This window comes from Anopheles gambiae, chromosome 3, assembly GCF_943734735.2.
Source record: "Anopheles gambiae chromosome 3, idAnoGambNW_F1_1, whole genome shotgun sequence".
Classification (NCBI taxonomy): Eukaryota; Metazoa; Arthropoda; class Insecta; order Diptera; family Culicidae; genus Anopheles; species Anopheles gambiae.
The window spans coordinates 65,954,916-65,969,127 of NC_064602.1; the positions used below are offsets into that span (position 1 = coordinate 65,954,916).

Genomic DNA, 14,212 nt, shown 5'->3' on the forward strand with positions numbered 1-14,212 from the left:
TGGATAAATCAAAAAGTCACTGAAAGCCAAGCCCATTGTGGTTCAGGCAGGCCTTGACCGACAACCAAATGTTGTGCCAAATGAAGAAGATATATTTGTTTTTGTAAAACTGATAATATAAAAAAAATTATACGATGTTTATGATTCACAAAACCTGCAAAACTGTGTTTTGGAATAATAATTTTTTATTGTTTTTTTAAACTTTTACACATTTTTGTTTTGTATGATTATCATCTTTATTTTATATGATGAATTTGTGACAAAACATATCTGAACAGTTTACTTAATATATCAATATCTCAGATTTCGGCTTTCGAAGAAAAAAAAAAACATTTTATACAAGTCACTAAACGTTATTCCAAAATATACTTATTTCGAAATATACGTAGAACGAATACGAGTTATGTGTATGAAAGAAAAAAACAATTAAAATAAACGTAAACATCACGGAAAATATGATCAATATTCCAAACTATGGAAAAATTTCCCATAAATTCTAGATAAAAAAATATTTTTTTAGTAACGATATTTACCTGTGTGTGATACGCTCAATTTCAATACCTTTCTTCACCATGTCTCTAATGTTTAAAACTCCCCTCTACCGTCACGCACACATACACACATGCGAGCATGTTCTTTCAATTGATACTGTGTGTGCGTGTGGACTGTGTACGAAAGCAAGCGAACCTCCGCTAGCATCGCATGTAACGCCTATAACGCACCGCATTACTGTTGAAAACTTCGGCGAGTACAGTTCGGTCTCGATCGAGCTCTCGCTGTTGTGCGTATTTCCCCCATCGCAATATCCGACCTGGTTGGTGTAAAATATCAGTGACTTGGTGGTAGTTAACTAGCAGCAAGGGAACATCGTTTTGGTGAAGTAAAATTTACCGTGGTTTTAAAACGGCAAGGCAAAGGCCTTCCCGCTGGTGAAACCGACGCGTGTGTAAAATCTCGCTAAAAGGGTACGCTTCTTTGTGTGTGTTCGAAAGAGTTAATATACTGGCTCCGTTCTTGTTGTAAGTTGCGCGGCTATTTTGTGACGAAAATTGTTGCAAAAGGGCAAGATTTTCAACAAACAGCTTACACCACAAGTGAGTGAAAATACAACAACGCAAGCCATAAACGTCAGTGTCTACGCAAACTATAAACAGGTTACGCCCGTTACGAGGTTACCCATCATAACCTCAAAATTGAAGCTTGCTTGAAAAATAAAGAGACGACAAAACCCCGCACACACAAACACATGCCCGTGCGCTTGCGTGAGTAGCGTGGAAAGGGCCATCGAAAATCGCTGGTGTACGGTTGTGTGGTAGTAGTGGTGGCAACAAAGAACAGTGCGCACCCGTGTGTATGCGTGTATGAGTGCGATCGCCGCAGTGCGTGTGTCGAAAGCGAACGATAAAGGGAGCGATGCAATCGCGTTCTATTTTATACAAAAAGTATGAAAAGGGCGTGTTGAAAATTTGACGACCGTCTCGGAAGGGTGTTAGAAAGTACGGAAACTCTGCCGATTAAATTGTGCCGATCGAAACGGGTGCAATCACGGGTGAATGACTGTGAACGACGCAGTGAAGGTTTTATTTGTGCCCCGAACGCACGACGCCATCTTAGCAAAAAACAAGGGATTCGCGACCCGTCTCGAATCGCTGTGCGGGGCTTGTCAGATTGACAAGTGAAAGAAGCAGAAGCAGTGCGCGTGTGTATACAAACAGACCAGCAGCAGCAAGCCGAAAACATTTGCAAAACAAGCGTGCGTGCATTTTCATTGTGCCTCCCGTGGTGGTGTGTGCGCGAAGCAATATTCACAAGCAATTAGTAAAATGGGTGCACAGGTGTACAACCAGACGATCGAGCGGCTGCACTATTCCCCGGTGCCGCCGATCAAAAACTACAAACGACTGTCGCCGGCCAAAAGCCTGCTGAACCGCACCAAGCGCAATTTGTTCGGTTCGGTCGAACCGAAAGCATTCATGGAGTAAGTGTACTTTACAACGGAATATGTTTATTTAATCCCTTTCTACCATTGCTCATGTTGCTAAATACCCTTTTTGTTCCATCTTATCCGCAGTTACTACAAAAGTCAAATGCAAAAGGCGAGCGAGGAAAAGCGGAAGAAATGGAACTTCAACTTCAACCTCGAAAAGCCCCTGGACGGTCCGCTGCAGTGGGAACCGGTGGGAACGAACCGTGTGCCGGTGGTCACGTTGACGCAGGCCGCACACGTGATACCGGGCACTAGGCGACCGGCGGGACTGGAGCGTAGCAGTAGCAGCACCAGCAGCAGCTCGGTCGACATCCTTTCGTCGGACGAACTGATGGACCAGCGGGCGGAACGTGCAAACCGGGGCAGCAGTGTGGAGTCTCTCGATGGTACGCTCTCGTCATTGTCACCTGCCGAAGAGGAGGAGGAAGAGCAGGAATCGGTCCAGACCTACCCGATAATGCCCAGCTCGCCCAAGAAGAAGTGCGCGGCGCGCAGCCAGTCGCCAAAACCGTCGTCCTCGAAGGGTTCGAAATTGCGACAGCCACAGATTACAGGTGAGTTTGTGCTTACTGCTGGGTCCTTGGATACGTTTCCTTCCTTTTGTATACTTGCCCATTTTCCGCCCTTATGTATGGGTGCATTGGTAACAATAATTAAAACAAAGCTAATTATTGGAACTTTCGCCCTGAAAAAAAAATATACAAAATCAAAATCGTACCATCGGGAATGCATTCTGTTAACGTTACTTCACGCCTTATTGATTATTTTTAATGACCGCCAATTAACACTTGGTGTGCACGGTTGATGCTGACTGGTCGGGAATTGCTTTTTCCCCTTTTTATGATGGGAAGGTGAAAGAATTTGTATCTCTTTCTGTGTCAATAATTAGCAATAAGAGTATCAATTTGCTAAAGAGGTGAAATGGAACCTTCACTAAGCAATGGTTTTTTTACTTGTGGTAAGAATCGATCTGCTTTCTGTTCCCTGGTTTCACCGGAGTGAAGACAATTTGCCCAAGTGTTTAATTTACTGCTTGAACGAACTAAAAAGCCAATATAAACGTTCTCAATTACACGCACACAGTATGGCACATTTACCCTAAATCGTGTGGGAATCTTCATCAATTTGCCCGGAACAAAAAAAAAATACGTTTGTTCCAGAAAATCGATTATTCCTTCCCTAAAGCCTTAAGGTTACTGACACCCAGGTGTTTAAAATCTTCCCCTAAAAGAAACGAAGCAAAGTATACTTTCTCAGAGAAAGGATGAAAAAAATGAATCGTAACCGTTGAACTTATTAAAAACCAGAAAAATACATAATACGTTCCGCGGGGGTGCACAAAAATATATCCTTCGTGGCAAGGCAGCAATCTTAAGATTGTGTATTGCTACCCTTTTTATCCTATCCTTCTCTCTTCCTGCGACGTAAAAGAAGGTGCAGCGTGAAATAATGAATTCGTTTTACTGACCTCATCGAACATATGATCACTGTGTGGAACCTCCAGAAGGGGTCAATACGCATGATATGTGTGTATGATCTCGTTCCGTGTTGTTTTGCTTTCCTGTTATCAAACCAACAAGCAGCGGCAACCTCCAATAAAAGCGCATGTGCGGAGCCTCGAGTGTGTTTTATGGTTCGTCGCTTTTTCCAACGGTTTTTTGGTTTGGCCACTCACACTGTTGTCTTTTGACCGGCCAGCCAGCCGTTCTAAAACACAAACCACCGACGAGACATGTATGTTCCGTTTTCATTTCCCTTACGATATTCTCGACATCTGCTCGGCAACGCAGCGCGTGTACGCCCGTGTCATGCTCCTCTGCGCGAACGGAAAGCAGAGAGAAAGAAAGGGGACACGGAAATGCATGGAACGATCGCGCACAGATCCCCATTGTTTCGGATCTATTTTCCATATTACACACCCTCGTTTAGCCTCAGCAGAGGGGTTCCTTCTCGAGGGTTTTTTTTGTTAGCTCTTACTAAGACAGATAGAAGAAGCGGGGGGAGAAGAAAAGGTCGTTATTACTGTCTGCCTTTGTTCTTTTGGGCTTCTTCAAGAACCTCGCCTCACGCGTAGGATGTTTCTGCTCGCCTGCATGACAGTTATGCTGCTCTTTTGGATGATCTATGCTTCTTGATTTTTGAACAGAAACAGAAGAAATTGCTGCACCTTTCACGGTTAGCAGAAACATTTTTCGAATGTACTTAATTGAGCTCGTCTTACAGCTACAGCCGTCCTAAGAGTAATTCTTTTCTGTTTTTCGCGCTTCGTGCACTTGCGTTGAGGTGTAATTATACAATTGTAGCTTGTTCCAGTCGCGATTTTAATGCTCCATATGTTTCCCTCGTCGGAGAATGGGGGGCCGCCACCCTTTTGCCCCAGTGTTCTTGGTGTAATTAGTGTGCAGTTGCGATGGGAGATATTTCACGGGTTCTTCAACTAAAATAAAACGTACAATTGTGTGTTTGTTATGGTTGCATGAAGCTGAAGCGATCATTTTCAGCATGGCTTAATCGGTGGAACATTTTTTGTACGGATAATAACTTCAATTACTATTCACCAAGTTGATGGAATGATTTTAATAAGCTAGGTTTCTGATGTAGCCCAAATGTCTAAGCATAATTCTTAGCATTTTTTCGTTGTTTTAAACTATTGCTGACCTTTTCAACCTGTGTTTCAACCAATGGTTTGGAATTTATGTTTTTAAAACTCTCCTATCGCGACCGGATACGGGACATTCCGTTAGCTAATTGATGATGCACCAAACCCTAGCCTCTTATGGTAAACATGTTAAAAAAGATAGGATAAGCTATCCTTACCTTTTCTTCTCCTTATCTAGGTCATCCATGGTCAATGTTTCCGGTAGTTGTTTGGTATTTTTTGCAAATTAGTTTTTACCTTCCGAACCGGAAGAAAGAAAGTGCACACGTGTTGCCCGTTCGTCGTAATAGATGGCATGTGGTGTCCCTTCCGGGGTTTCTTTTTTTGCTTGTTTTCTACACCGAAACATGTTTGGTTAAATCTCGAGTAAAATTTTCAGGGGTTTCTCCTGTTTCCCTACGGTTGCTGCAATTACGTCTAAATTGGAGAAATAATGCAAACCCATCATCCCTCTCTTGAAATCGATACTCGTTCTAGGATGTGAAAAGAATCATCGGTCGGAAAGGTCATTTTGCTACCAGCAGGGGTCCCTAGCAGCTAAAGGTGTATATTGAGTAAGAAAGGCACTGTACGGGGGCTGCGCCCGTTGTGTAGTACGGTATTTCAACCTCAAAATCCCGCAGCGTTGGGTGCTGCTGCATGGTGTGCGCTATTGTGGGACTAACGTTTCAAACACAGGCAAAATCAAAGAACGGTATTTTTTATTGAGCGATCCCAGCCCCATTGTGCTTTGAACCGTGTGCAGTTCCGGATGTTATGTGCCTTCTATTTGAGGATATGCAACTCCAAAAAGGGTATTCCTGTCCAACATTCCGTCTGTGCGTATTTTCATTAACAAAAAGAAAACGTTTTTAATCACACTGTTTAGGGTGATTTGCTCCACGTAATTGCAATGTGGAATAAAGGGCTTTTTGTATTGTTGGTCGGTATTTAATTGCTAGTAGTATGGTTTACCTATGGCGGATAATAATAGTTTTAAGGTATAATAGCTTAAAAGAAACCGCAAAACAACACAATTCATGTTCGTTGAATTCTCAAATTAAATTACTTTCGGCCTTTTGCTATGCAAAATAATCGAACCAAAAAAAACCTGTAATAAAATAACGTTTCTTTGCTAATTTAAACGTAAAGCTTGATAAGCTTGGATAATTCCGTTCCATAATATGGAGGTCAACCGATCGTATGCATTTTATCACATCCCGTTTTATTCCCCCATTTGTTTTCGAATAATCGAACAAAACAAAGCGTCCGTTGCATTAATTCGTCAAGCAAAACCGCTACCGGATTGCCGCTGCCTTCCGCTGTTGGGCCGTGGTGGACACCTGGACAAAGGTTGTAGACCTGCCGTACGCTGAACGAAAGCACATCCTTTCGTCCGTCCTTATTTTGTCTTGTTTTTTTTTTTGGTTTTGCCATTCGATGTACAATTTATTTATCTTCTCTCGCGGGCTCACCCGTAAAGCGAGATTGTACGTGGTAGCAGCAATATGAAATTATTATTATTTTTCTGGCGTGTGTTTTTCCGCTTTTACTGCGTCCGTGCTGTGTGTGTGCCTGCTGCTGCTGCTCCACAGCGAACGATAGTGGGTCCATCCCGAGGGCACAATTTAACGATCGCGAGTGATCGTGGCGTCCGGGGTGTAACGCTCTTGTACACGAACTACCGAATTTCGCCATCAGGCAGCAGCAGTCATGGAAAGATCTTTCCTCTTACCTTTGTAGCATCGTTTTTTTAATGTCTTCCAGCCAAAGATAAATCCTTCGCCCGGGAGTGTCACGGTGGAAACCAGAAACACGGCGAGGAAGCGACGTTTGTTTTGTACTGCATTGAAACGAGTTCCTTCTTTTTTACAATTTTTGATCACTTGCCCCGGTGTGATCGGTAGCGGCAGGAAGGGAAATAGGGGATTTTCTTCCTTCTTGATCGAGGTTCGTAGTACTGGTGCTGCTGTTTTTATGCTTTCATCATCATCCCTTCCCCATCGATCACCGCGGCAGTTGGCAGCAGAACATAAACCGACGAACGGGTTTTCTGCGGCCGCGACGCACTGCAGCGATGCACTTTTCGATGAAAGTTCAACTGAAGAAAATTGGTCTTATGCTGGTGCCGCTGCGCACAGTGCAATCAGGCTGTGTGATGATGGTGGTAGTTGTTGTTTTACCATTCGCTCTTGCGTGTTGCTAGTGTGTTTTGTTTTTGTGGAGTGATGTACAGTTTTATTTCTTATGTTCTCTTTCTCGCTTGTGTTGTACGATTTGTTCTTTCACCTTTTTCGTTCCATTTTTGGTTGTTTTGGGGAGCTTATTTTTGTTTATTTTTCTGTTCTGATTTTGAAGAAAAAGATACATCACTCTTAACAGTAACTATTTTTAAACTATTTTTTATGATAAACTATTATTTTTGTGATGCTAAAAATCGAATGTTTTTGATCGATTGAAAAACATAAATGATTTTTTTTAATTCTTAAATAATGGCACTGTGTACTGCTTACATTGAAGGATGGATTAAGAGATTTATAAATCAATGGATCGACTAATTTAGAACAATTTTTTTGCTTACCATTCACTTTGTTAACATTATTCTGGAACATTAAGTGTTTCATTTGCCCGATACTAGTCTTCATTCTCTTCCGCTGCCGCCGTGACCTGCTTTTTTGTGTGTATTCTTTATCTTTTGCACCCTTTTGGCAAGCTTTCTCTTCCTCACGCGGATCTGTTGTGTTGTTTACGTCGCGAGATGTTTGTACGAAATTTAAAAGTGCTTCGCAAAAGGTGTGCTGAGTAACGCGCCCGTAATGAAGAAGGAACACATACAATGGGCCAAAGACTGGGTCTTGAAGGGTCTCAACGGCGAGGGCTGTACCCGGAGTGTGGGTAAATAATCGAAGCAAAGGGTTTGCCTGTCGTCTGCCAGGTGGATTTTGGTCAATTTCATCATCATCTGTGTTGGTCGGGTGCACTGGTTGGTTTGTTTGTTGCGACCTGTGTTTCGCTGCAAAACAACCCCTACGGGAGACGCCTACCCTGTGGTTGATTTCCTTTTTACCCGCCTACCGCTGCCTGATTCAAGAAAGACAGACTCCTATCGTTTCACTTGTTTTTACCCCTACTCACCCGGGCAGCATGGCTACCATCCTCTTTTGCTGCCCTTTGGGGTTGCTATTTTGGCTGAGTCAACGCGCGAACACAGTTACTTTACGCGACGCAAGCGTAAACACGTTTCATCCTGTCTAACGGGAGGTTGCAAAGATACACGTTTTGGCGTGTGCTCCACGGCGCGTCCGTACCGGCCTCGTAGTGTCGTGCCTTGTTCGAGATAGGTGACGCCCGATGCACGACAATGGACCTGCCGGGAGAGTGGCGTTGCGAAAGGAATAAAAAATCATGTCCAAACGTGATCCTGGAACTGTGGAGCTTGGTTTTTGCTGCTCTTTTTGCAATCGCTTCCGACGGACGATCAAAAATCAGGATCAGTTCAACAAGCTCGTGTGATTATGCATAAAATAACTTTTATCTTAAACATTTATGAACATTGTAGTAATCCACTAACAAACTCTACCGGTTGGATCATTTTCATTAATAATATCCCTTCTAATGCCAATCAAAATAAACCACTTAGTGTCAACCAGACTGAGCATGTCAGGAATGACCTACTGTTGAGCTTCCAGCCGTTCGACGACGACGACGTACTCCTATGTTGTGCTGCGTCGCGGAAGAAGTGCCTCTTGTTTGCTGTGTGGCAATTAAATTCCTCCACACACAAACCACAAATGTGTTTGCGGGTGGAACATCTGCTTCATGCTGCTCGTGCTCATTGACGGTGTGACACCCCGACACACGCCACTCTGCCTCGTCGCGTTCTGTCGATTAGACCACGGCAGGCCTAGCGGGTGGCTATTTACCATTTTGAATACGATATGTTTGCGCTGTGCTGCTTATCAGACGGTGTAAGGGAAAGAACGTGCTGTGATAAGAACAAGCTATCCCACAAAGCGTCTGCTAGAAGAAGAATCAAATTCATTGGACCGTACACGGCAGCATAAGATAGCAAAGGTTATGCTGTGATAGAAGGATCCAATCCTCTAAACACGTTGTTGATCGAGAGTTTGGAGGAACTGTTGCTGTCCTTGAAATTCCAACTCTTGATTTCCCGCGCAAACTTCGCTACAATCATCGCCGCGCAACGCGCTTGTCTAGATGGTTTGTTTTGATTTCACAATGTTACCAATACTATTTCGCAGCCAGAGTTCGCATATAGCATAGGCAAAGTTAGGCGCCAACTATTAATGGAATTAAGATTTTGGTTCCAGTTTCTTTTCGACTGACTTTTTAATGACTAAACCCTCCCTGACGGAGGTTACACAGGCTTGACAAAAACGCACAGGTAGCACTGGCTCTGAGGATCAACAAGTCCGACCCAACACACACTTTCTCCTCTCGCTCTGTCTAGGCTTGGACCGTGTCGTGTGAAAAGAAGAAACGGAAGCCTCTTACGAAGCAATTTTTAAAGGGAACAGATGCTTTTTTCTTCTTTCATCCCTCCAATCGTTCTGCTGTGCCATTTCAAGGCATGCGTACGAGAGTCATTCTGTTTCACTCGGCGATCAACAAAACCACCTCGTTTCGGCAATTACCTGGCTGGCCGTGTTTTGGTTGTGTTTTTCGTAACAGATGTGGTGCCGCTGAAGAGTTTTTTTTCTTGCTGCTTACAAGTCGAAAAATGGCACGCGCTTTCGGTGATCTTTGATATGTGTGTGGTTCAAGAGATAGAAGGACGTTTGCCCTTTCGAGCAAAAAAGGTTTGGCGTGTCTAACAGATGTGAGGTGAAATTGAATTTTTAGGGTACTGGCGTTGCAGAGTTCCGGTAATGTTTTAAAAGCTTTTAAAAAAGAAATGTAGTGCATACATTTGAATAAATTACTCACACTACGCGCTGCTGGAAATGGCATGTGCCCATTATGCCGGGTTTAAAATTCCTTTTTTTGTGTGTGTCACGCCTAGAACCGGAACCGGTAGCGAATATTCCGCCTACAATCGTTTTACACACGGGCGCCATATGATCCGCAACGTACCATACCGTAGGCCACGTGCGTTGGGTGAGGTATCTTTTGTATCTTTCCTGTCGATCATGTGGTTTATCGGTTCTTGTTCATTCGTACACGGGCTAAAAATGAGCAATAAATGAATAAAAGATGAGAGAAGTGCATCGAAGCTTTACCGTAACAGCGGTTTTTGGCCTTTACGCGCTGACGTTGTTGTGGTGATGTTGTCGTTGAAATTAGCTCGGCCAGCGCCTACATACGGTGCATAAATTATGTTTCGGTTCGGGTGGTTCCTGTCAAAAATGGTTCCGAAATGCACGCCAGATAAATGCTGCCCAGCCAGAGAGTGTTTTGTGGTGTGTTTCGACGGGGACGACGACAGGATAAGATGGTTAATCGAGCGTGCAGAGCCTACTTTACCATCTGTTTGCGCTCGGGAGCGGTGAATATGGGTTTTGTGCGAAACAGGAATTTTTCGAAACATTAGTAACGGTCACTTTGAAGCTCGTTAAGCGTTTGAGCGCGCGCGTTTTGATAGCGCTTTTGTGGTCCTGAAGGATGCATCTGCATCGTATTTTGCTTGCTTTCTATGCCGGACACAAACGATTCGTTGCGGTCAGTTATGGTCGAAACGCCGGTTGTCAAGTCCCTTTTCACTTTAATTGGGTTCTAAAAAGGCTGTTATATCTTCAAAAATAGCAAACATCGCTTTTGTCTCTAGTAGGGATTGAATTTGTTTGTTAGAGCGACGCTAATGCTTAGATAAATGTAGTCCGCACAGTATGAGACGCGAAGGTACGCTACATCAGAGAGGGAGAGATGAGAGAAGCTTTGTCTACCACAGCGTGTGTAGTCAGTCTGTCTGTCGTATGATTCATTTCAAGTTCGCCATGTACTCTAGTAAAGGCACAAAACGGCACAACCGAATCGCATTGAAAGGCCGTAGCAAATTGTTTATGGTCTTGATTGTCTCTATCGCTTTCTACAGCAACTTAGAATTAGAGTCCGCTCCCCTTACGCGAGCGATTGCCGACTACTGTGTCTTATCTGTTCAAACTGGCTTGTTTTCAAACGCTTCGCTCTCCCGGGATCGTTTCAATTTGATAAGCGTTCTTCGTGTGGTTGCTTGTCTTTTCGCTATTTTCGTCTACTTATTGACCGGTGGTGGTTTGACCGGCCCTCTGCAATCCGGCCAACACGATCCGACACGTAGCTAGATCGTCGTCGTTGGTGATCTTTTCGATGACCTTTTTTTCGTATTTGTTCTGCGGTCGTCAATCGTATTCAGTTTTCATCCTAAGGATAGATCAAGGGAGGAAATTGTTTATCATTCCATACCGAACCACTGCTTTATTCAAAAAATAATTTTAAATGTGTTCTTTAATGTGTAGCCCGCATATCTAACATATCATTGTGTTTGTCTCTTTTCAGAATTTTTGAAAGAACGCAAGCGTCGCCTGTCGTCTACTGTTGCGGTGGAGAAAATTTCCGCCAAAAAGGTACGCATGATGATGGGTGCTTCTTCCTCGTCGTCCGAGAATGGTGATGGTGCTGCCGGTGGTCCGCAGGAGGCTTCTGCATCGACAGCAAACTAAAACACTTCAGTGTGCCATCTGACATGAGAGAAACCTCTGGACCATCGAAACACGTTACTTTCCTCCACAACAGCACCCAGCGGACACTATTCCACGACTGTACGGCGGCGACGTCAGTGTAATGCGACAGTGTCGGAATATAGGGTATATTTGCTTCACATTACTTTCTGGCAAAAGTGCGCGAGCGCTCCCGGAAACCGTACTGTCTGTCAATAGTCGTAACAGTTATCTTTTTTTACTCTTAGTAACTCTTCAAATGTGAGCTAGGAAACGCTTTGTGTTCCGTGTTTGCAGCAACCAAGGACAGCAGCGGTACCTTTTATTTGGTATAGTTGTTTTTGGCTTTTCTTATATTTTTCGAACCATATTTACACCAGAATTTTGATATTTACGTTAGTTGGGGTTAATTGCAATGTTCATATTGCATTCTTTCGAAATCCATAACTATAGTAATTCTTGTAAGTTAACCAGTTTGATCGTATAAACACACAACCCCCGCAATACTTCTCTTTTCGTTGGTCTGTGGTTACTTTTTATTGCAAGAAGTATCTCTCAGATTTTTTTATTTTTGTAATTGTATATTTATGTGTATGTACATATTATTAGTTTTATTTTTTGAATAAGTACTATATTTGAGTTCACAAATTATAAATAAATTAAACATTCATAAGAAATTTGAAAAAGCTGTAGGGAGGCAACAAGCATCGTACGCTGTTTAATTGATTTATTCAAGCTTTCAATGACCGATGGATCAATCCGTAGACACAGGAGATGGAAAACAACTTACAAAATAAATTGTTTTGCGTCTTCCGGTGTCTGATCTATCGCTTGAAGGAAGCTTGACAATGAAACAGTATACAAGGTTGTGCAATTGAATAGGAACACGAATGAATGACCTCAGAAGGGAATGTTGTATTACATTGTTCTTTTACGTTGTAAAAAAATAAGCACGATTTATAATGCTATCTTAAGGGAAATCGTTTCCAGAGCTTAAACCATTATATTAACCATAAATGTGTTGATTGTTCGGTTTAGGCGGAAACGATTTTTTTTAATATTAGTTTAAAATACAGCACGGAACGTTCGAAAATATACTCTTAACATTAAAGTTAGACCAGATCTGCAACATTCGCATGTTGGAAAAGTGATCTCATACTAACGCATATGCAAGAAGTAACGTTGTTTTCACGGATACACACAGACACACACACAAACACTTGTGATAATGCGTTAGTTAATGATAAATGTTTTTAGCACAGGCGTTTCTCTGCTTTCTTTACTTTCCTAGTCTTTTTCATTATTCTTTTATTTTCTCAACGAATGTGCTTCAAACTATAAAAAGAATCCCACATCGTCGAGCGGGTATTTTGTATGATATAATAATTCTTCGTCTAAACGCCTAAGTATGATTTAAGGAGGAGCAAGCTAACAGAACACTAGTATGTAACTTCTCGTGCCAAATCGAGAGTGGAAAATGGTGTAAAATTCGGAAAACATTTACGTTTATGATGCGAGGGTGCGCACAACAAAAGGCACGATTTGATTGATCTGAGTTACAGGATAAATCAAATCGTTCCTTTTTCTATCGAAGCCCAAAGCATTGGAAAAGAGTATTCTGTCGGGAACCAACATAGGGTGAAACAACATTTATCGTTACCATAGTCGAATAGCAAGAGTGGGCAGTAATGATAAGCGTTGAAAAGATCGTCTTGGAGAGCAAACTACAAAAAGAAGAAAACAATACAAAAAGTAACAACATATATCCGCAAACGACACAACAAAATAGCGAAAAATGCAATAGCAATATAAAGATAAACAGTAAACTCTCCTTTTCCTTCACTCTATCACACCTAGTGATTTCTTACCCAAAATTAATAATTTATACCGTAGAAGATATATTTTCTCAAAGAAAGTTCATAAAATTAGGAAACCTCTGATTTGTTTTAGGGAACACTAAACGATGTGTTTATACAAAGGAAGCAAACGATGTCAGGAACCCACGAATGTATAGAAGCGTAGCTAGTACGCCTTCTGAGCGAAACAAATTTGCGCGCTAAACTCAATGCTACAATGCCGAGCCTGATTTGTAAACAGTACCCACCCTTTCCTTATCCTTAATTTTGTTTTAGTGTATTGTTCTGTTGCGAGTATTGGTCCTTAGATGGGCGCGCGCGCGCGAGAGTCTAGGATTGCAAGCAATTCGGAACCGTTTGATCTCCTGTTAGATATGTGCTAAGAAACGTGTAAAGACAAGCGATAGAAAATATCTAACCCAATTGCCACGAGATAGAGGCGGTGCGATGTGCGATGAGAGAAAGCGAAAACTGCGAAATCAACATACAACAATCACAATTACAAAACATTATCCTGCATACATTATCCCCGCCCAACTTGAAACATTAAAATGATTTATAATATGAGCTAAACATAAAAGCTATCAATAGACAGGGTGACAGTTACAACTCGTACACAAACAATATACTTGCTCTTTATAAAAGAGACCTGCTTCATGTTAAAGATATAAAATCAGATACATTAATACTATTCCGCAAGCAACAGAGAGACGTCAGGATAGGAAGCTTAACCGTGGTGAATATTAGCGAGAATGGGGATAAACGTTGGCGAAGGAACCACGATCCGCAACCAGGCAATGTGCAATATGATAGGGCAACAGTGAAAGAGGTTTCAATTTTTCGCCGAGCCGTATACTCATTGTACCCTTGGTTCAGTTGGTGGTCCTTCCAAAGGCAAAGCGGCGGCAGTGCGGGAAATCACTAATCTAAATCTATTTGTATCTAGTGGAACAAATCGGCACCGATGCACGATGTCCAACGGAAAACAGAAATAAAAATATATACAACCCATATTGGAAACAAAAGAACATATATACGGTGCTTTCGGTGTGTTGGAAGCTCATGATGACGTTTG

The 14,212-nt window shown here is 42.4% G+C and overlaps 1 protein-coding gene across 2 annotated transcripts; it reads left to right on the forward strand.

The window, feature by feature from the left end:
- The first annotated feature begins 645 nt into the window (after window positions 1–645).
- LOC1269212 (uncharacterized) lies at window positions 646–14,165 on the forward strand. 2 transcript variants are annotated; one of them, XM_307826.5, is made up of 3 exons: window positions 646–1,978; window positions 2,072–2,541; window positions 11,121–14,165. In XM_307826.5, the coding sequence occupies exons 1-3, from the start codon at window positions 1,824–1,826 to the stop codon at window positions 11,282–11,284; spliced, it is 789 nt and encodes a 262-aa protein (XP_307826.4). In that variant the 5' UTR covers window positions 646–1,823; the 3' UTR covers window positions 11,285–14,165. The 2 variants fall into 2 exon arrangements, with proteins under 2 accessions (XP_307826.4, XP_061518341.1); XM_061662357.1 differs by lacking the exon at window positions 11,121–14,165 and having other exon boundaries at window positions 2,072–5,690.
- Window positions 14,166–14,212: the final 47 nt, after the last annotated feature.